The 23,005-nt window shown below is 48.2% G+C and overlaps 1 protein-coding gene across 13 annotated transcripts; it reads right to left on the bottom strand.

Moving 5' to 3' along the window:
- Positions 1 to 17: 17 nt before the first annotated feature.
- On the bottom strand, positions 18 to 17,787 carry FAIM (Fas apoptotic inhibitory molecule). Of its 13 annotated transcripts, none has more exons than XR_016233263.1 (7): positions 17,240 to 17,384; positions 11,028 to 11,086; positions 9,233 to 9,365; positions 8,361 to 8,589; positions 6,061 to 6,121; positions 4,671 to 4,720; positions 18 to 459 (listed from the first exon to the last, which is right to left on the bottom strand). XR_016233263.1 is itself a non-coding variant. In XM_070072751.1 (7 exons), the coding sequence occupies exons 3-7, from the start codon at positions 11,069 to 11,071 to the stop codon at positions 310 to 312; spliced, it is 606 nt and encodes a 201-aa protein (XP_069928852.1). In that variant the 5' UTR covers positions 11,072 to 11,086; positions 16,410 to 16,469; positions 17,240 to 17,300; the 3' UTR covers positions 18 to 309. The 13 variants fall into 13 exon arrangements, 10 of the variants coding, with proteins under 10 accessions (XP_069928852.1, XP_069928851.1, XP_051674605.1 ...); XR_016233262.1 differs by lacking the exon at positions 17,240 to 17,384 and adding an exon at positions 14,735 to 14,902; XM_070072751.1 differs by lacking the exon at positions 6,061 to 6,121 and adding an exon at positions 16,410 to 16,469 and having other exon boundaries at positions 17,240 to 17,300.
- Positions 17,788 to 23,005: the final 5,218 nt, after the last annotated feature.

A 23,005-nucleotide genomic window follows, 5' to 3' on the forward strand; every position in this document is an offset into this window, starting at 1 on the left:
ATCAAGCAACAACAATCTTATTTTTAGTTTTTATTACAGTAAAAGCTACCACTATAAAACACTGGTGATTTTGGCCTATATCTTCTTTTCCTTTTGGCTTTAAAAGAGTTTACATTATTTATAAAACAAATTATTATTTTGATTGTACATACTTTTTTTCTGATCCTTGGAACATTACAGTTTCAAGTAACTAAAAAATAAACACTGCAGACTAAATGTACTAGTAAGTACATACTGACCACATTTCATTACCACAGTCACTAAAAAGCCCTGATCTTTACTTCTGCAGATTCAGTCATGAACGTGAAGTCACTCGGGAGTCTCGGGGATTTCTCTGTTGTCCACGATGAGCGTGTGAATAATCCCTTCCTTCCGCTTCCCACTGCTCACCGCCTTTATGTAACAGTCATGATTGCCGAAGCTGAAGTGTGTCTCAGTCCCATCGTCCACAAATTCTCCCTGCGTCAACAAAAGAGGAGTCAGTGTCCGGAGCAGTCCCCTCTGTCTGCAGCATTCACACCAGCTAAATTCACGGCAATAAGGAAGTAACGTGCCAGCTGCTGTTAAGCCGTGCAAAATGAAAGCTATTTTAGATGCACTTGCATTTTGGTTCTGAACTCCACGCTTCTTTTTATAACTCCTACAGTCCTTAGCCATTTTAGGCTTCGTGGGGGAACAGTACACCTGCTGGCTGTGCGTGTCTAACAAGTGATAAGCATGGTTACTTAAGTACATGAGGAACAGTTGCTCTGCCTTATTCCACTGCCTCCTCAGTCACGCTGACAGGGCATCACTAACCCAAGTGACAGGAGAGGAAACTGAGGGACAGAGTGGTCTAGGAGCTTGCGGGAGGCCCCCATCAGTGCGGGCGGAAGTGTTCTCAACTGCTCTGAAACCCACGAGCTCTGATGGGGCTTACCATAGGACACACAGGGTGGAAGACTCCGTATGAAACAAAGGATGTAAAACAACTCAGGAAGAGCTCTTACCATTGTTTACATATAACATGGTAGTATTTGTGGTACAATGATTTAAAGTTAACTTCACCTTAATCATTTTATAATGTGGCCACGAGAAAAGCTAAAACTGCATGTGACACCCAGAAGGGCATCTGTGGCTGGTATGTGGCACTTCAAAAAGTTTGTGGAAAATGGCAAAATTTGTTGAAATCCATGCATACAAGGGATCTTTAAAAAGTTCACGAAAACGTATTATGAAAAAAATGTGCACAGATTTCAGATTTTAACCAAAGTAAACTCATCTTTTTTTTTTTTTTTTTTTTTTTGACAGGCAGAGTGGACAGTGAGAGAGAGAGACAGAGAGAAAGGTCTTCCTTTTGCCGTTGGTTCACCCTCCAATGGCCGCCGCGGCTGGCGCGCTGCGGCCGGCGCACCGCGCTGATCCGATGGCAGGAGCCAGGAGCCAGGTGCTTTTCCTGGTCTCCCATGGGGTGCAGGGCCCAAGCACCTGGGCCATCCTCCACTGCACTCCCTGGCCACAGCAGAGGGCTGGCCTGGAAGAGGGGCAACCGGGACAGAATCCGGCGCCCCGACCGGGACTAGAACCCGGTGTGCCGGCGCCGCTAGGCGGAGGATTAGCCTAGTGAGCCGCGGCGCCGGCCCAGTAAACTCATCTTTTAATTCACTTTCCACAAGCTTTGTGAAGTGCCCTCGTGTCCTCTGAGTATTCCTGTTGAACTCACTGCTCTAGAGTAAAAAAGCTAAGAGCCACGTGGAACAGACCAGGAAGGAAGAAGGGGTTAGAGGATGAAAACGAACTATGCCAGAAAGCACCATAACCACACTCAGGCTTACACCGTGGCTCCGCGCTTCCTGGCGGCTGCAGCAGATCCAACTAGGTCCTGCTGGTAACAGCATCGCACTAAGCACAGCACCGAGGCATCTGGAGGGCAGCTTCACCAGCTCGGCAGAGCAGCCAGGGCACCGGCTCCACCGGCAGTGCGCCCCGAGTGCTGGCTGCTCCGCGCCCTTGGAGGGCAGGGCAGGAGCAGGGTAATCCCCGGAGCAGCTTGGGAATTTGTCAGATACATCATTTGGGTCATGATGCTTTGAGATGAAAAGGAAAAAGGAGAAAAGGCAGCGAGGAGGGCAGTGTGTCGTGGGTGTGTGCGGCAGCGGGGAGGCCGCCCAACCGCCCTGCGAACCAGGTTGCAGGTACAGGGAGAGGCGAGGAGGTTCAGTGGAGCTGTTTCCCAAATACTTGTGCTTTGCTGTCAGTCACTGAGGAACAAAGACATGGGGAGCCAACAGCATTTCCAGCTTGTCTACTCCTTTACCACTGTGCTCATATTCTCTCCACATTCGCTCTGCAGAATTCTGTGAGGGTCTGTGAGTCCCACCTAGAGAATTCCAGGCGAGGTAAGAAGGGCCAGGAAAAATTGCTAGGTGCAGTGTCTGGCACCCAGCAGGCCCTGGCCATGTGAACGGTACCTGAAGCTGTTCCAAAGAGGGCTGGAAAGCGCTGGTGGGCTCCCCAGCCTCTCTGCCTGCAAGAAGCCTCCATCCGTGGGTGTAACTGAGACAGGATTCATACACTGGGGATCAATGCTTTTTAAAAGATTTATTGATTGATTTGAGAGGCAGAGAGAGAGAGAGAGAGAGAGAGGGGTCTTCCATCCACTGGTTTACTCCCCCAAATGGTCTCAGTGGCTAGAGCTGGGCCGATCTGAAGCCAGGAGCCAGGAGCTTCTTCCAGGTCTCCCATGTAGGTACAGGGGCCCAAGGACTTGGGCCATCTTCTACTGCTTTCCCACGCCATAGCAGAGAGCTGGATCGGAAGTAGAGCAGCTGGGACTCAAACTGGCTCCCATATGGGATGCCGGCACTGTAGGTGGCAGCCTCGCCTGCCACGCCATGGCATTGGCTCCAGGGATCAATTTTGACTAAGTGAATTTAGGTGCAATTTCCCTTCAAGCTTTAGTAGGAAGCTTAGGAAATAGAAAACCATTCCTGGCCAGCGCTGTGGCTCAATAGGCTAATCCTCTGCCTGTGGCGCCGGCACCCTGGGTTCTAGTCCTGGTCGGGGTGCCAGATTCTGTCCTGGTTGCTCCTCTTCCAGTCCAGCTCTTTGCTGTGGCCCAGGAAGGCAGTGAAGGATGGCCAAGTGCTTGGGCCCTGCACCCCATGGGAGACCACGAGAAGTACCTGGCTCCTGGCTTCGGATTGGCACGGCACTGGCCGTAGCGGCCATTTGGGGGGTGAACCAATGGAAGGAAGACCTTTCTCTCTCTCTCTCTCTCTCTCACTAACTCTACCTGTCAGAAAAAAAAAGCATTCCTCTTTGGGGCTGGTGCTGTGGCATAGTGGGTAAAGTTGCTGCCTGTGATGCCAGCAACCAATATGGGCACCAGTTTGTGTCCTGGCTGCTCCACTTCCTAACCAGCTCCCTGCTAATGGCCTGGGAAAGCAGTGAAGATGGTCCAAGTGTTTGGTCCCTTGCTACCAACATGGAAGACCCAGATGAAACTCCTGGCTTTGGGCCTGGCCCAGCCCTGGCCATTGCAGCCATCTAGGGAGTGAACCAGCAGATGGAAGCACTCTCTCTTTCAAATAAATAAATAATTTCTTTTTTAAAAAAAAAAAGCAGCATTCATCTTGGTAAATCTCCAGTTCTGGCTCTGGCACCTCCTCAGAAGAGAGTGCCAAAGGACCATGCAGACGTGGGCGGCCTGTGGAATACAGTCCATGCCCTGCATGGCTCCCTGCAAGCGCCTCTCCTCACCATCTGGGCCACGTTCAATGAGAGAGAATGGCAGCAACGATGATATGTCGCAGGCTAAAACATGTCCAGAGAAGACAGCTTCCGCCATCTCCAACCGGGGGAGCACGGCTGCAGCCTGCTTGGAGGGCAGGGCCTGGGGATGGTACGCTCGCTTGGCCCGGATTTCCTAGACTCACACTCACCGCTTTCCGGGATGGTCTCGCAGCTTCCCCCGCTCCCTGCGCACACTGCTAGTACTTGTTCCTTCTTGGTGGTCACTCGTATTTTCACCCCACCCACAGTCACGGCAATGCGAGCATGGGATTTCAGCATGCTTGGCAGCGTGGCAGGTGCAGCCTCTTCCGCCCCGCCTTGGCACTGCTGGTCTCCAAGCTCTGTTTGTCTTCTGGGCTTTGTGCCTTTCCCTGGCTGCCTGAGTGTCCGGTAATCCTAGGTGCGCCACATGTAGGGAGGCACCACGTACACTGGGTGTATGGTGCGATGCCTTCCTCCTCCCAGGGCAGGCTGTGTGCAGCAGCAGGGATGGCACCGCACTGTAGCGAGGCCCCAGGGGGTTTCGATGCTTGCACGTTCAATAAGGAGCAGAATAAAGCAGCACTCACCACGCATAAACAGAGGAGGATGTCCACTTTGGAAGGTGGGATTTTTTTTTTTTTTTTAACATGGGGACTCTTTAGGATTCAGCCAGGTCCAGGAGAGGAAAGGGCAGAGTGTGAGGCTGGTGCCAGCTCCTCATCCTCAAACTCTCACTGCCCCAGGCCCTGTCTCAGAAAGGTTTTCAGAATTTGCTGTCAGGAGTACTTACTCTCTCCTTTGTTTTGACCAAGAAGACCTTGGTTAATCATACAATCTCCATAATAAGGAGACACAGCAATAGTTCGAGGGTAACTTAGACACACGCACCAAGAGTAATCAAAAGGTCAACTTACTGCTGTCTCCATTTTTTTACCATTGCACCACACATCCATAGTGTCTTTTTCTGTAAAGGTAACAAAATTTGAGTTAGAATTCTATGAGTAACTTTCCGTGCTTAATATTCCAGGAAGTTAGACATGTTGGATTCCTATCAGTATTCTAAAACTCAGCGGTTGTTCATGGGGTGGAAACTCCCCCAAATTTAAAGGAACTGTGCTTATTCTTTGTCCACAGACTGAACCAACTGAAATGAAACAAAATATTACACAGAAAGCCATGGTGCCAAGCAAACTGAAGTCTTGTTAAAAATAATAACAGAGGGAACCATTTAGAGGAGGAGACACACAAGTGAATGTGAGGAGGGGCCTCTTCCAGCGTCGGTGACCACACACAGCCCCGCTCCTGCCTGAACCCAGGACGGTGGCGCAGAGGGACAGCCTGCCATGGCTGCCGCAGGGCTCGAGCGGGACAGACAGCATGTCGGGTTTAAGATTTAGTCTCCAGTTTCTTACCAAATAGCACGATAATCTCTATTCATCTTGGTAACTTTTTTTTTTACTTCTAATTTTATTTGAAAGGCAGAGAAACAGAGAAAGAGATCTCTCGTCTGCTGATTTATTCCCCAAATGCCCACAACACTCAGGGCTGGGCCACGCTGAAGCCAGGAACCCGGAACTTCATCTGTTTCCCGGATGGCAGGGACCCAAGTAGTGAGCCATCGTGTGCTGCCTCCCAGGGCGTGCGGCCGCAGGGAGCTGGATGGGAAGTGGGGCAGCCAGGACTTGAACCGGCGCTCCACTATGGGTGTGGGTGCCCAAAGTCTGCCCTCGGTTCATTTGTATGATGGCTTTGCTTTGTTAGCGGATCATAAGGACAAAACAGGTACAGCTGGTGGACCACATGATCTGGAGCAAAAGCTGCCACGACACACTGCCCACCTCACTGGGCAAACCCCAGAGCCCCGTCATAACGGTAGTGCCCTGGGGAATGACAGGAGAGGACTGCACTCACCAAGGAGCCAGCAGATGAGCTATGGGGATTTACTGAAGGAGAGTGAGGAGCACGACCTCGATGCACACGAGTCGTTCAGGGGCCAGACACCTGCAAGGGGGTCCCGGGAGCAGTCAGGGCCTCGCCTCCAGCCGGCTGCCCCAGGGCCGACAGGGGATGCTGTTCTCCCTACCCCTTCAGACGGGAGCCTCACTTACACGGTAGACAGTCTTCTGAGTGCGCTAGAAGGAAAGAAAGGCCTACAGACTCAGGAGATAGGGGCGTGGGTCACCCCGCAGGCAGCCTGAGGGCTGTGGCTGTACAGACACCTAGTTGTCCCTGTGTGTGTGAAAGTGCACAGTATTCAAAGCAGAACAGCGGTGACGCTGCACCTTACTCAGCGAGCCTACTGACCTGTGCATGCGCTCAGGTCTTCGCTGATAGCTTACTGTCAAGCCTCACAAGAGCCATGAATCTAGAAGCCAAAAAGAAAAATTAACAGACTTGACTACATACAACTAGAGAAAAAAAAACCTTCTGCATGACAGGCAGGAACCATGCACAGAGGTGGGTGGCTGGACCAACCGTCAAGACACCCCCGCACACACACACAGATCCGAGTGCCTGGGTTTCATACCCAGCTCTGGCCCCCGGTTCCAGCTTCCTGCCAGTGCAGACCCTGGGAGGCAACAGTGCTGGCTGCAGTAGTTGGCTCCTGCCGCCCACACGGGAGCCGGGCCTGTGTCCCGTCACCGCAGCCCTGGTGTGCTTGCTTTCCCTCTGCCGCTTTATTTTCCTCCCCTGGTGTTCAGGGTGTGGTGACTACAAATGCCAACCAACTCTGTCTCTGTCCCTTAGACGTCTCACGTTCGTGGGGTGGTGAAAAAGAGCAGACAAGAGCTCTGGGGTCAGACCCCGGGTTCTCGAACCCCTGCTTGCAGTGCCCTCCAGGAAATCACCTCCGCTCTGAACCCCCGCTCCTCACCCTTGGTGGAGACACCGCCACTGTTCTTTCAGGCTGTTTTAGCGCTAGGGACCATTTGCCCAGTGCCTAGTGCGATATCTGGCCCCGAAAAGAGCTTTAGTAAATCATGCTTTTGCTATTAGGAGTTTTTTCTCGTTCTGTTACAACTTCTCAATGTAAAATTTAAGACGTTAAATAATACTGTAATATGAAGCTGGTCACATAATACAACAAGTGACTTTTACCACAAGGCCTTAAATAAGCCCATTCTTTTTCCATACTGAACAGGAACAATGAAAAATAGTATTTTTAAAGAATTCACTGAGAAATACTGATAAGCATTTTATATGTACAAACTTAACTGTATGATGATATTGGCTAAGGAGCTGATTAAGTGCCTAAAATTACCTGAAAGACTTAGTTTCATCACCTGTAGAAGCTCCATGTGTTCAAACGCGTTGGCACTTTTCTTATCCTTTCAAAACTAAAATTTCCATTAAGTACGTAATCAGATATGTTGGTTCTAAAACTTTATTGTAGAGTGAGTCACTACATTCCTAACCAGTGCACTGTGAAATCTGAAAAGATAACGCATGAGATGAGCTCCAAAAAGCTCCAGAAAGAAAAAAATGAGATTGAGACTGGCGTCAAACCTCTCATTTACAAAAATGAAGCCCAGCAGACACCAGAACGGGGGCTCTCAAAAATTCTAAGAAAATGATTTTGAAATTAAAACTCTGCACTCAACAAAAGTACCATGTGGGGCTGAGGTCCCAGTGTTTCTGTCCTAGACAAGTCCCTAGGAAATGACCCCGGGGGTATTCCAGCCACCAAAGAGGGACCTGGGAGTCACAGGGTTGCGTAATGGGAGGGACTGAGGAGCGGGGTGAGGGAGAGCCAGCACACCTAGAACCCACCTACTTCTGAAGAGGAAGGCAACAGACCCTGAGAATATCTATGTCAAGAATGAAAAGAATTGCACGCAGTAGAGAATGTGGGTAAAATGCTAACAGATACTTAGACCTTGACTTGGATGACTCTGATCAGATGCAGTCCTAAGCCTCCTGTTGCCTAGAGAGAAATTACTCTAACTGAGGAACCTTAAATTTTCAACTGAAGACACACTTTACAAACACAACTACTAAGTAGTATCAAATGCATGTATCAATCAGACTTCCATAGAACTTCAGTTTATAATCCTCAAATCATCACTATAAAACGTGGCTCTAAATATTGTGGATTAAATGAACACTTCATTCACACAGTACACATCAGAAATAAACCTGCACTTACATTCTCTTTCCTAGTCAAAATTCCAATCAAAGTCTGGATAGTTAGAGAAACTAATTAAACTCCCATCATAAAAAGTCAGTAAGGGGGCCGGAACTGTAGTATAGTGGGTAAAGCCCCCACCTGCAGTGCCAGCATCCCATTTGGGAGCCGGTTTAAGTCCCAGCTGCTCCACTTATAATCCAGCTCTCTGCTGTGGCCTGGGGAAGCAGCAGAAAATGGCCCCAGTGCTTGGGCCCCTGCACCTGCGTGGGAGACCTGGAAGAAGCACCTGACTCCTGGCTTCAGTGGCCCAGCTCTGGCCATCGTGGGCATCTGGGGAATGTGGCCATTTGAGGAATGAAACAGTGGATGGAAGCCCTCTTTCCCTCTCTCTGCCTCTCTCTGTAACTCTGCCTTTCAAATAAGTAAAACAATCTTTAAGAGAAAAGTCAGTTCTATAGGAACAGCATTAACTTACCCAAAACAACTCTACAGTCCTCACCATCCAAGTGTAGCACCCACGTGTGGGTGGTTTTTGATCTGTTCTCCATATACTTCTTGAGACTTTTCCCATTAATTTCCAGAGTATACTCATAAGCAAAACCACTGACAGCATCTATATTTATGGTTGCTTTCGTCTTTGCAGCTCCAACACAGAAGGTTTCTTTGCCCACTAATTTGAACATCCATTCTTTTCTTATCTCTTCCTAGGTAACAGAATATAAATGTGTAAAACACACAATACAGGAAAAAGCAGTGTTTAATTTTAGAAAGAATGTAATTAAAGTGATCAAATGGCAATACTATAAGAAGTATATTTATTAACTCATGATGCCAGAGTTTTAGGAAATAAAGGCATTTGCAGGCAGGTGTTCAGCCTAGCAGTTAAGATGCTGGTTAGGAAGCTTTCATCCCGTGCTGGAGTAGCTGGGTTCGATACGCAGCCCCAGCTCCTGACTCCAGCTTCCTACTCATGTAGTCCCCAGGAGGCAGCAGGTGACTGGTTCGGTGCCACCCATGTGGGAGACCTGGAATAAGTCCTCAGCTCTCAGCTTTGGCTAGCCCAGCCCTGCCCTGGGCATTCAGAGTGAGCCAGCAAATGGTAGCTCTTTTTCTGTCTGCTTCACAAATACATAAATAATTTTTAAAAAAGAAAGACATTTTAAGTTTAGACATTAGATGTTACATTCTATGACTTCTATAATTATTATTAGTTTACTTTTTACAGCAAAATGATACAGGCCAAAAACATAAAGGTAACCACTGTTAAGAAAAAATCCTGAATCCACAAACAAAACAAAACCAAGCTTCTCTGCATATATTTCACAAAGTAGCAAATTTTCTTCCTACCTTCCCATCTACATACACTACTCGTTTGCCTGATGTGGTGCCATGTTCAAATTCAATCTTGTGGATTCCGTCACTTAAAGCAACATCCCAAACAGCTACAAGATCTGTCATTTTTTCCAGGCTAGAAGGAGGACTAAAGGAATAAAATAAAGCCATTATAATGGGCCAAAACCAATAACAGGACAAACATTCCTTCCAAGATGAGACTATGTTTATAACCCCTAAAACTATAAAATATTACAGTGGCATTATCTAAGAAATCCTACTCACAGCACATGTAACTATTTCTCCCTGTCATTCACTCTGCCTTTAAGAGATAACTACTATGTATGGGTATATAGTCGGATAATTCCAAACAAAGTCACCTTACAATTAATAGGATTACGACTATCAGTTTATTCTGGACAGTCCTCTGCGCTAGGCTACAACAGAGCGCATGGAAACATCAGTAAAAAATCTCCACTCTATCCCTCACCCCTCCCTCCCATCCCATTTAAAAAACAGTGTCCAATTTAGTTTTTTCATTTTCATATCCAATCACTCCCCAAAAAAAGAACTTTCCAAACATTCCAAACTTAAACTAATGGTTAGGGATTCATTTTAACAAAATGAGTTCCAACTTATTATATTAAGACTGAGGGAAAAAAGCTGAGGAAAAAGAAAAAGCAGTCATGGGAGAAATGTCCTACTGCAGAGATAAAACTACTACAAAAAATGTTTTGGGAAAAATATTAACTCCTGGCAGTACTATAAAATTACTTTTGAAAAACAAAGGATTCAGGGTTGTCAGACGTTTCTTGGCTAGGGCAGGTGTTTGGCCTGGTGGGCAAGACGCTGGTTAACGCTTGGGTCCTGCACTGGAAAACCTGGGTTTGATGCCTCTCTCTGCCTCCTGACTCCAGCTTCCTGCTAATGCAGACCCGGGGAGGCAGCAGGGGATGACCAAGTGATTGGATCCCTGCCAGCCACGAGGGAGATCTAGACTGAGTTCCCAGCTCCCAGCTTCGGTCTGGCCCCGCCCCGGCTGTTGCATTTGGGACATGAGCCACAGATGAGAACGAGCTCTTCCGTCTGTCTCTCAAATGGGAAAAAAATCATGGCACAACTAGATCACATATTGTTGACATGAATATTTTTACATGAAATACATGTGTCCTCTGTGAATGATGTATTATATATAATACATATATAATTAGCACTGTGATACCGATAGGGAGCTTTAGCTTTGAAAGAAGTAACATGATTACAGTAATCATGACCACAGCTACTAAGAGCCTACTGAGTCCCAGTCCTGACCAAGAGCTCTCCATATACGAACTCACGATGGGGATGATTAGTCTCTTTATATCACAGAAGAGGCTCAGAGAGACCAAGGGCCTGCCTGAGGTCACAATGACACCAAGCGCGAGACAGGATATAAACTAGGGACACTGGCTCCACAGACCGCTCTTTTAACTCTCTCTTCCGCTTTGTTTACACTGCCCTACCTTGTATGCTCTAAGTCACATATAAAGTCAGCACATCTTAAGGTCACTGTGAACTAGTTCCCAAGACCTTTGTGCTGACGGGGATCTGGAGCCCTCACAGGAAGATTCTACAGGTGCCACATAGGTAACTGGCACCTCCAGGCAAGGGACTGAGTGCTGCTCTAAATCGTAATAAAACAGAGCCAAGCATTCTGCAGTTCTACAATATGTGTCCTTAATAGAGTAGCCTGCATAAATAACTCTGCCGAACGATCATAACAATCTCAAGAATTGCAAAGGCTAGTTTTATCACAATGCAAGACATTTACCTTTCATCATCTTCAAAGATAGGACTGTCATCTCCAGATGCCATGGCTGGCAGAACAGTCTTTAATCCAATTAGCAGCCAGGAAAGGAAAAAAGCAGAATTGCGGCAGAGAAAGGTTGAGAGCAACAGAGATGATATCTACTACAAAGGATTTTGCTAACTTTGCAATCCATTTCTTAAATTGCATGCAATTTCTGATGAAACAGCTTTTACATACAACAGAACTGCAGTCTTTAATTTTCAGAGAAAGAAGTTAAATCATGCAATCAGCCAATTATATTTTTCTAATTTCTTAACACGAGAGAATAGACTCCAGTTTGCTTCTAGTATTGCCGCGGATCAGAGCTTCGGGAGGCCTAATGAGTCCTCTGGGTCCCAGGCTTCCCAGAGCGAAGCACAAGAAACCCCAAGGTGTGAGGCAGTGGGTCAGGGGATACGCAAAACTCCAAGACGAACATGGTGCATCTTCCAGGAGGATTAAGGTTACAGGGTGCTACGAATTTAGAACGTAATCTTTATACTAAATTTTAGAAGATTAAGATGCAATTTTTAATTTCAATTTTAGATAACTTCAAAGAAACGCTAAGTCTGCAGGAAGCAGCCAGGGATTGCAGGAAGCTGGTTCCCTCCCTAAGAGCAATCTTCATTTTTCACTTACACTCCTTTAATTTACTAGTGCCAATAATAATAGCCACAAAAGTCCTATTGCTTGTTCAGGTCATTAGCAGGGACCAAGCCAGAATTGCCACCCAGCACCATGCAATGAACTAAACAGTAACTGAGCTGCAATGCTAAGTTTTGCTAAAATCAGAAGCACACACATGTTCACATGCACAGGATACCTTCCACATTTGAAGATTTGATAGTTAACAGTGGCACCCTTGCCAAACTATCAGAAATTCAATGACTTTTTGCTCCCAAGATCTTTAAAAAGTATATTTTCCCTATAAATGTAAATAGTTCTCTCCAAATTAAAAATGGGAGATAGGGGGCCAGTGCTGTGGCACAGCGAGTTAAAGCCCCTGCCTGCAGTGCCAGCATCCCATATGTGCTGCTCCTTTTCCGATCCAGCTCCCTGCTAATGTGCCTGGGAAAGCAGTGGAAGATGGCCCAAGCCCTTGGGCCCCTGCACCCATGTGGCAGACCAAGAAGAAGCTCCTGGCTCCTGGCTTTGGATTGGCTGAGCTCCAGACAATGCAGCCATTTGGGGAGTGAACCAGCGGATGGAAGACCTCTCTCTCTCTCTCTCTCTCTCTCTGTCTCTACCTCTCTAACTCTTTCAAATACATAAAAATAAAGCTTTTTTTTTTTAAAAAAAATGGGAGATTGCCAACCATCTCTGGCTAGAAGCAGCCAGAAATCATAAATTGTTAAAAATGTTACAGAAGACATTAGCACCTATAAAAACAACACAATGGGGAAAGAAAAGCTAAGAATTTCAGAATGAAAACTAGGTAACAATTTGTACTTAAAATAAATCTCTCCTTTTTAGATTAGCACCACAGAAATTTATGAAATTTTCAAGTCTTAAGAAGCTCTGGGATATTCCCTATGAAACTGGAGGGTATTCTGCAACTCTAAAAGCAAAAATAATTCACAGCAATAGAATAAGCCAAACAGCACAACACACACTTTGATAAGGCATCGTTTGTAAATCCAAAGGTTTTTAGGAGTCTCATTCAAGTTTTGCTCTCAACTTTTAAAGACTCTAGAAAGTTTAGTAATGTAGCATTCAAACCTGAAAGAACTGCCTCATTTTCTGTTATAAAGAACTTCAAATATTACTAAATCACACTGAGATAAAATATGGAATCATCTTAATTACAATACCTTTTCCTATATAAGTATAAAAGACAACAAATTGGAAGAGAAGTTACAAATCAAGATCACATTCTATTTTCAAAAAATGTCTCTATCAATGTTCATTCATACATTTAGCAACTATTTGTGAACTAAAAAGTGGCAATTTTTTATTCTTCAACAATCTACAGTATATAGTCAGAAAAGAATTGGACAGGCTATGGCTTAAATATGATTTGGACCCTGAACTCATAACACATGCAGGAGTTTAAACCCCCAAATCCTAAGTTAATGGTACTGAGGGTAGAAACTTAATGCACTTACTTAGATATGAGGCCTCTGGGAGAGTGGCTAAGATTATATTAGGTCATTAGGATAGAGCTTTCTTGATTGGATCCTGGTGGCTCTACAAGGAGAGATCTGTCTATCTATCAATCGCCATGTGATGCCCTACAGACTGGTGACAGCAATCACCAGATGCTGAATCAGCAGAGCCCACCTGATCTTGGACTGTGAACCTCCAGGATGGTGAGCCAAAATAATCTTTTTTTTTTTTTTTTTTTTTTTTTGGACAAAGTTAGCCTTCCTCAGGTACTGTGTTATAGTGATGAAAATCTGACTGATATTAAATGGTCAGAATAAGTGCTGATGTAATTATCTGGCAAATTTGAAGCAATCCAATTCCACTTATAGTTGTATATGTCAAAGTTGATGTTTCTGCTTAAAATGCACATTCACAAACCAACATAAACTTGTTACTCTTTTTCAATAGACCTGATTAAATAAGAAAAAGACTGCTTTAACACAGTGGTATTTCAATTTTTCTTGTCCATGTTATTCATTATTTTAAGCAAAAGACTCCAAACATTTTATAAATAAAAATAATTGTAAAATGCAATTATTCCTAGGAACCACAGCATATTTGGCCTACAAAACACTGCAATGCTTCAAATTTTGTAGTTTTCAAAGACAGAGGTTAACTGAAAAAAAGTGCTTCCTATGCAAGGATTAAAGTGAGCACTCTCTTATAACAGTCATAACCAAAACAGGAGACAGCCATACAATTTTCAGCTTTGGAAAAAGAAAACAAAAAGAAAAAAAACAAATAAATGACCCCATCTGGCTTCTCTCGCTCATTATAGGGAAACCAAATGAACAAGACACGCCTCTAAATGCTATCCCCACAGCCCGTTCTGGCCTCTGCTCATCCATCCAACCACCTTATAAGGCTGGCCAAGGCATCAGAGTAAAGACAACGTTCCACGTGACCCCAACGTGAAGAGTAATCCCCACTAGGGCCAGTGTTATGGCATAGCCACTGTTTGTGACACCGGCATCCCATACTGGTGCCTGTTCCGAGTCCCGGCTACTCCACTTCCGATCCAGCTCCCTGCTGATATGCCTGGGAAGGCAGCAGAAGACACCACCTGCACCCATGTGGGAGACCAGGATGAAGCTCCTGGCTTGGCGGCCTGGTCCAGCCCAGGCTGTTGCAGCCATTTGGGGAGAGTGAACCAGGAGACAGAAGATCTCTCTCTCCCTCTTTCTCTCTCTCTCTCTCTTTCTGTAACTCTTCAAAGCAGCAGAATATGGCCCACGAGTTTGGGCCCCTGCCACTCATGTGGGAGACATGGGTGAAGCACCTGGCTTTGGCCTGGCCCAGTGCTGGCTGTTGCAGCCATCTGGGGAGTGAACCAACAGATGGAAGATCTCTCTGTAATTCTTTTAAAATAAATAAATAAATCTTTTAAAAGAGAGAATACGCTCACATAAAAAACCCAGCTTAGGTCCTTGGTAACTGGAGGCTTCTCTGTCCACACACAGCAACACCAGCCTGCGCGAGCAGCATCTATTCATTCAGCAAGTGGTTAAACACTAAGTGTCCTGAAAGCGCTCCAAAGTCAATACCTGTTTTTGAAAATTCTCTACGGTTTGGGATGATTTGCGATTGCCATGCTTCATTTTCCCAAGAGGAGGTGTACCTTCACAACAAAAGTTTTCTTATGATACACATCCAGTCTTGTTATCAAAAGACACTGCACTAAGTACTGTCAGCAACTTGAAGAACAGGCTTCTGTCCTTAAAAGAATTCCTGCATTTCAAGTGTGTTCAGTCAACATAAGAACTGGGTGATCCTTCCAGGTTCAAAACTTGCTATGGGGTAGATGTTTGGCCTGGTAGCAGAGATGCCCACATCCCGGATATGAGTGCTTGGGTTCAATACACGGCTCCGCTCTTGCCTTCAGCTTCCTGCTAATATGAAACCTGGGATGCAGCAGTAATGGCTCGAGTAGTTGGGTTTCTGCCACCATGTTGTAGACTTGTGTTAAGTTCCTGGCGCTGCAGCAAAGCAGGTAAATCCACCCCCTACAGTGCTGGCATCCCATATGGGCACCGGTTCTAGTCCCAGCTGCTCCACTTCTGATCCAGATCTCTGCTATGGCCTGAGAAAGCAGAAGATGGCCCAAGTGTTTGGGCCCCAGCACCCACATGGAAGACCTGGAAGAAGCTCCTGGCTCCTGGCTTTGGATCAACCCAGCTCCAGCTACTGTAGCCATCTGAGGAGTGAACCAGCAGACGGAAGACCAATCTCTCTCTCTCTTCTTACCCCTGCCTCTCTGTAACTCTGCCTTTCAAAATAATAAATAAAAAACAAATCTTTAAAAACAAAAATGTTCTTACTTCCTGGCTTCAGCCCCTAACACAAGACCACAGCAGGCACTGGGGAGTGGGCTAATGAATAGGAGTGCTCACTCATGCTCCCCCCCCCTCTCTGCCTCTCAAATAATTAAACATTAAAATATTTTTAAAGCTACTACAAAAATATAGTAATTAAAACAGTGTGGTGCTGGTATCAAGACAGAAATATAGACCAATGGGACAGAATCAAGAGTTCAGAAATAAATGCATACATCTATGACCAATATGCCAAGTCTCTTCAGTGAGGAATCACTGCTCTTCAGCAGATGGGATGGGAACTGGATTTCCATGTGCAAAAGAATGGACCTCTCCATCACAGTACATACAAAAGTTATCTCAACACTCAGAAAGGAATTTTTTGTATTTACATCCAACAAGTCCTTTGTTCCGGGAGAAGAAGGAGAGGGTGAGAGAAGAGGTGGGAAGGCAAGACCCATCCCCTTAAAAATCCCAGCCCAAATGTGCACTGGGTGCCCATCGACCCTAATAAACCTTGCTATTTTGCTTTCCACTGCTCTCTGTCTCATGCCTGAACTCTTTCTTGGGCAAGGACCCTTTGCTTCTCCCGTAATATTTCCACTGATGGGGAAGATGCCACCCCTGTTTGGAACTTCTCCAAAAGAAGCCTTTTGAGTATCTCCGACTCACTCATCAGCATGCCCTTTTAAAATCCCTTCCCCAGCTCCTAGGCACCCGGATTTCCGAGTAAGACTTAAAACATCATTACCCCTAGCCTGCACTTCGTCGGTTTTGAGGATGGCAGCGGTTTGTGCAGGCTAAACCTAAGTCACAAAATTCCCTAAGCCGTTTGCTCACGGCTCCTTTTTTTAGCAAAAGCTCCAGGTGAGGCCATCCCTAAGTCACTACGTCAACAGGTGTGTACCTGGGCCCCGCAAAGTCCGTCTGGGAGCTCCCGGAGCTGGGCAGTCTCCAGGGCGACTTACTGGAGGAACAAAAACGAAAACAACCTTTAGTGCGGGCCAAGTCGCGACGCACCCCGCGCACCTTTTTGGGCATTCCTTCCAAACACACCATCACGCTCAAAACAGAGGGTACAGTGCGCTTCATACGCGCTAAAAACTGAGAACCGCCTCTCGGTTCACCACGAGGGAGGGACTCCACGGAGCAAACCACATTCGAGCCAAAGCCCTCGCCAGGCGCCGGCGAGGGTGCAGCGGTGGCCAGCCTGGCACAGGTCGGGGGCTAACATCCAAAGCCACGGGGATCGCGCCCGAGGAAGAAGCAGGGGTCTGCCGCGTCCTGCCCGCTGGTGTGCGGCGCGAGGAACGGCCATTCGCTTCGCCCCGTCTCTCTGCAGCGACAAGGATTCGCTCCGGAGCTCGCCGACAGGCCGAGGGCTACTGAGCGCGGGGCCAGGCCGGCCGGGGCCGCCGCCGCGCCCGCCCGCAGCTGGCTCCGTGCCCCGCCGCGTCTCCGCCTCCGCCCGCGGTGCGCGCGAGCCCGGGGCCGCTTCCAGGCCTCAGCCCGGCGGCCGACCAGAAGCGCCCGGAACTCACCGCGAGCGGGCCCCGCGCCTCAGCCAGCAGCGTCGCTCTCGCCGCCCGCCGCTGCCGCCGGGACGGAGATGGCGGCCGCGGGCCCGGGGTCGCGGGGGCTCCAGGGGGTGCGCGCAGGGGCTTCCGGGCGAGCGCGCGCGCGGCGGGGGCCAGCCCCGGGCGCAGGGCTCCGACCCGCTCGGAGCCGCGGTCTCACCTGAGCGTCGCGGGGCTGCCAGAGGCCCTGGGGCGGCCGCGCCCAGCAGCTGGTTGGCTCCCACTCGGCCGTGTGGCTTCGCGGACGCTGGAGCCGCCGGGCGGGCGCCGAGGGTGAGCGCGCCGGCTCTTTGTCGCGCTCCGGGTCCCCCGGGGCGCCTGGCGCAGCCGCCACGGCCTCCCAGCACCAGAGACCCAGCCCCGCCTGCTGCCCCGGCCGAGGTCGACCTGGCCCGCTCCGCGCTGCCCTTCTTCCTCAGCCCGGAGCCGAACCTGGCAGGTCAAGTCGTGTTCAGGCGGGCACTGGAGATCAACCTGGTGGGCCAGGCAGACTGCAAACTCGAGCCTAGCTGTTGCTCCCTAAAACCGCTTTTGGGGAGTCTCCGGAGAGCTTGAGTTCCAAAGTGGGCACGGTGTCCCACGTGTGATCTAACCTCAGCCAGCCTGGTCGCAGTTAGCCCCTTAAATGATGCCAGCCCCTCTCACCGCGGCGCCCCTGCCAATGATCTTCGCGCTGCCTAGGGACCCGGCCTCATTCCTCCCTTGATTAACTTCCGTTTTGTTGTTGCGATTGTTCGCCAAATACCGTTTGTTCGGTTTGTTTGTTTTTTTGTTTTTCAAGGAAGATGATCTTGGACTGGAAAAACCTAGAATTGTCTTTGCTAATCCTTTTCGGAGTGTGCAATCATTTGTGCAATGTTTGCCTATGGTGTAACTTAATAGTTGATTGATAATCAACTATTGTCCATGGCTGCTGGCTCTTACTCTGCACTGTGCAGGCCCACGGTAGCTCTGATAGGTACTGAAGACTGAAGAACAGGCCGGGGTGGTGATGGGGCTCAGGACACACCCCAAAATATGACTAGAAGGCTAGAATGTGACACCCGAAAATACCCTTCCTTGGCCTATTTTGAGCTGATTATTCTGAGAAACTGCAGGCATGGTAGTAGCTTTGAAAAGCTGTTCTTTTGTACAAGGAAATTCACATCTCCATAGCAAATGCATCTGTATCCGGAAGAGGGCTGCTCCGAGCTATTTTTTCTTCTTCCTTTTTTAAAAGATTTATTTATTTATTTATTTGAGAAACAGAGAAAGAGAGAGAGAGAGAGAGATCTTCCATCTGCTTGGTTCACTCCCCAAATGGCCACAACAGCCACAGCTGGGCCCATCTGAAGCCAGGAGCTTCTTCCAGGTCTCCCACATGGGCTCAGGGGCCCAAGGACTTGGGCCGTCTTCCACTGCTTTCCCAGGGCCATTAGCAGGGAGCTGGATCAGAAGTTGAGCATCCAGTGATCGAACTGGTGCCCATATGGGATGCAGCACTGCAGGCAGAGGCTTAATCTCCTAAGCCATGGCGCTGACTCCCTGTTTTTGTTTTTGTTTTTCATCTGCTTAGCTAGAGGACCTTTATTCACCACGCACTGTCTCCCCTCACCTTCCCATAACTTGTGTCACCAACCCCCTGCCCAGAAGCCCAGAGCCCCTATTCCTCTCTGTAGCCTGGGATGCTATGCATGCCTCTCATCTGGTGGGGCCTGGAGTCTCGTATTTTGTGGGACTCCTGTGTGCTTGTATGTAATTAAATAGAGGTTTTCTCGTGTTACACTGTCTTGCATGGATTTAATGGATAGCTCCACCCAAGCACCTAAAAGGGTAGAGGGAAGCCATTTCCCCCTCCCTGCCATGGTATTTTGGGTGCCTGGTTTTCCCTTGAAGGAGGAGGCAGGGTCAGCTGCAGAGAGTGAGGCCATCTGAGGAGAGCGGTGAGCCGTCCCTGGAGAGCGGCTCCAGCAACAGAATAGAGACGTGTGAAGGGACTCTGCAGGGCTTCTTGGGTCTCCAGAATCCCTATGTTGACCCTTCACCCCCAACACAACAGTAGGAAGACATGTGGTCTTTAGGAGTGCTCAGGCCTTGAAGGCCCTTCCCTCACCAATGGGATTGAAGCCTTCATAAAAGAGGCTAAAGAGAGCCTGTTAGCTGCAGCCACCTTCTTCTTCCTTCCTCCTCCTCCTCCTCCTTCTTCAAGATTTATCCATTTATGTGAAAGGCAGAGCTACAGAGAGGAGGAGAGAGAGGTCTTCCATCCGCTGGTTCACTCCTCAGTTGGCCACAATGGCTGGAGCTGCACTGATCTAAAGCCAGGAGCCAGGAGAGTCTTCTGGGTCTCCCATGCGGGTGCAGGGGTCCAAGGACTTGGGCCATCTCCTACTGCTATCCCAGGCCATGGCAGAGAGCTGGATCAGAAGTGGAGAAGCTGGGACTTGAGCCGGCGCCCATATGGGTTGCTGACATTGCAGGCGATGGTGGCGGTGGCAGCATTACCCACTATGCCACAGCACCAGCCCCTGCAGCTTGATGTTAATAGGATTGCTTCAGTGGGGGCTAGAAGGTGGCTCCAGTTTCTAAGTGCTGAGCAAGTACAATGTGTGAGAGAAGTGGAGCTGAGAGACAATAGGGAACAGCCTATGGATTAGGTTAACTGACCTGTGAAGTTAAGAACGAAATTCTTAAGCAGATTGTGTCACAGGGATTCAGCATAATGAGCACGAAGTTCTCATTGGCCACCCTGTATGGAAAACTCCCTGAAGAACCAGACATTATTGTATTTTTATTTTCTTGTGCACCAGTGTCTTGAACAGAGAATATGCAACAACTGATGGCTCACAGAATGAACTGGGCAGTGGGGAGGTAAGAGGCACCAGAGTGGACATTTCCAGAGATGAGGAAAGACTAGCTGAGCTTTTTATCCTAGTCCCAAGTTCTTCCTTCTCTAATTCTTCCCTAATTCCCTTTTCCCAGTTGTAATTCTTCTGAGAACCAACCCTGAGTTGTTTGACTAGGCTTAGGAAATCCTGACTAGGAAATACGAAACTTCATATTTGCTTATAAAACTCGAGGAATCTCCAGCCCTCTGCTGTGGCCAGGGAGTGCAGTGGAGGATGGCCCAGGTGCTTGGGCCCTGCACCCCATGGGAGACCAGGAAAAGCACCTGGCTCCTGGCTCCTGCCATCGGATCAGCGCGGTGCGCCGGCCGCAGCGCGCCGGCCGTGGCGGCCATTGGAGGGTGAACCAACGGCAAAGGAAGACCTTTCTCTCTGTCTCTCTCTCTCACTGTCCACTCTGCCTGTCAAAAAAAAAAAAAAAACAAAAACAAAACTCGAGGAATCTGGCCATCTTTTATAAGACCAAGTCGTTAGTCAGCTATCAGTATTGATAAATATGAGAGACTAAGTACTTACGAAGGAATAAAGTTTGTCTTGGAAGTTCAGTCCAACACAGGGTGTGCTGTCTGCTGTGGTCAGGGGGTGGCGGTGTGGAGCGTGTGCAGAGGAATGAACACGCGATGACACAGGAAGCAGAGAGGCGGGGCCCAACCTCTCCTTTATAACCAACCCTCTCAGGAAGCTGCTGTCTGAGGTCATGGCTCCCAAACACCACAATTGGATTAACCCTCCACCCTGTTTAGTACCACTGACTTATGACATTGGGGTTTAAAGATCTCTGTGAGTTGGGGGAGACATTGTGTTCAAACTGTAGCAACCCCTGAAGGCTTACTTTGTGCATGCTTTCTGTCTCATATGCCATTGCAGATAGTTCTCGTTACAGCCCAGTGATTTCAGAGACCCAGCACCCTTGAGAAGTTTCAGGGCCTAGATGATGGAGCCAAGCTTGTGGGATCTGGAAAGTTCGTGTTACTAGAGGCTGTATTAGAAAAGTTGTGGTGCAGTGGGTTAAGCTGTGTGGGATGATGGCATCCCATATGAGCACTCAGTTTAAGTCCCAGCTGCTCCACTTCCGATCCAGCTCCCTGCTTGTGTGCCTGGGAAAGGCAGTGGAAGATGTCACCCACGTGGGAGACCAAGATGGAGTTCCAGGTTCCTGGCTTCAACCTGGCCCAATCCTGGCCATTGAGGGTGTTTGGGGAGTGAGCCTGCAGATGGAAGTTCTCTCTGTCTCTCCCTCTCCCACTGCAACTCTGCCTTTCAAATATATAAAAATTAAAGAAAGAATTAAGAAAAGTATTGACTGTGCTGAAGAAAAGCCTGAGGCTATTCCTAAGGCCTGGGGCGCCCCTCTGCCAAGGGTCCCAGAGCACAGGGACACTTAAGTCTATACCCAGAATATGCAAGGCAGTCCACGACTCCCCAGCTGCCTGGAACTGTGTCACTGTTTCCTCTTGGTATGGCTTCAAGGGTGCCTGGGGTTAAGGAAGGTACTGGTTTGGGCTGCATTTTGTACCAACCACTCCACAGGCCCAGGACACCTGAGGTAGGTAGGAATAGTCACTTGTTATCTGATAGGACTGTTGTGGAAAGAAATCAAATCTGAATAAAATACTATAGAAGGCAGTGAACTTGAGCACAGAAGGTGTTCCAACAGGCTCACCCTGCTTCTGACTTTGTTCTAACCGCATCAACTGCCGCCTGTGCCTCTCACTAACTTACTTATAGATTCCACTGATTTATTTTATTCTCTAAAAGTATTCATTTATTTATTTGAGGGAGAAATAGAGAGAGATCTCCCTTCCACAAGTTCACCTCTCAAAATGCCTGCAACAGCTGGGGCTGAGCCAGGTCAAAGCTGGGAGCCTGGAATTCAATCCAGTTCTCCCATGTGGGTGATAGGGAATCAAGGACTTGGCTCATCACCTACTGTCTCCCAGGGTGCACATTAGCTGGAAGCTGGAGTTGGGAGAGGAGCAGGGACTCCAATCCAGGCACTTTGACATGTGATGCTGGCATCTTCCCACTGGGAAGATAAATCTTTTTTTAAAGATTTATTTATTCATTTGAAAGGCAGAGTTACAGAGAGGCAGACATAAAGACAGAGAAGTCTTCCATTCGCTGGTTCACTCCCCAGGTGATCGCAATGGCCGGAGCTGTGCCCATCTGAAGCCAGGAGCCAGGAACTTCCTCTGGGTCTCCCATGTGGATATAGGGGCCCAAGGACTCGGGCCATCTTCTACTGCTTTCCCAGGCCATAGCAGAGAGCTGGATAGGAAGTGGAACAGCCTCCGGGACTCAAACTGGTGCCCATATGGGATACCAGCACTGCAGGCAGTGACTTTACCGCCACACCACAGCTCCACACCTCCCTTCCCCACCCCCCGGCCACTGATTTATTTTAAGAGAGCAGCTAGGGCCAGTGCTGTGGCATAACAGGTACAGCTGCTACCTGCAGTGCTGGCATCCATATGGGCGCCAGTTCAAGTCCTGGCTGCTCCACGTCTGGTCCAGCTCCCTGCTAATACTCCTGGGAAAGCAGTGGATGATGGCCCAAGTGCTTGGGCCCCTGCACTCATGTAGGAGACCCAGAAGAGGCTCCTGGCTCCTGGCTTTGGATCAGCCCAGCTCTGGCTGTTGCGGCCACTTGGGAAGTGAACCACAAATGGAAGACCTCTCTCTCTCTCTCTCTCTCTCTCTCTCTCTCTCTCTGTAAGTCTGCCTTTCAAATAAATCTTTTTTTTCTCTCTCAAAAAAGAGAGCATTCATAATAGTCTGTTTTCATTGTGCCTGCTTTAAGAAACAGGCACAATGAATCGAGTGATTAATGAATCAAGTGATTTTCAGAACTTACTTTTAAACACCATAAATGGAGGCCAAAATAAAAGCAATAAGTTACAGACATCTGATATCTTTAGGTTTAAATTTTCCATACACCTTTCCAGTTCTGGTGCAGTACAATGATGGGTTATGTGTTAAAGGAAGTGGCACCAGTATTCTGGCCCTGGGCCAGCCTCAGAGGTTGTGTGTCAGATCCAGTG

The sequence above is a fragment of the Oryctolagus cuniculus genome, chromosome 4, assembly GCF_051225735.1.
Source record: "Oryctolagus cuniculus isolate XC-2025 breed Fujian yellow rabbit chromosome 4, ASM5122573v1, whole genome shotgun sequence".
Lineage (NCBI taxonomy): Eukaryota > Metazoa > Chordata > Mammalia > Lagomorpha > Leporidae > Oryctolagus > Oryctolagus cuniculus.

Excerpts from the sequence above, each read along its gene's own strand:
- FAIM (XM_089332187.1), bottom strand. The coding sequence starts at position 14,788 with ATGAAGCATGGCAATCGCAAATCATCCCAAACCGTAGAGAATTTTCAA. Across the intron at positions 11,087-14,734 it reads TAGAGAATTTTCAAAAACAG|ACTGTTCTGCCAGCCATGGC; the intron begins GTATTGACTTTG and ends ATTGGATTAAAG. Across the intron at positions 9,366-11,027 it reads ATCTTTGAAGATGATGAAAG|TCCTCCTTCTAGCCTGGAAA; the intron begins GTAAATGTCTTG and ends TTATTCCTTTAG.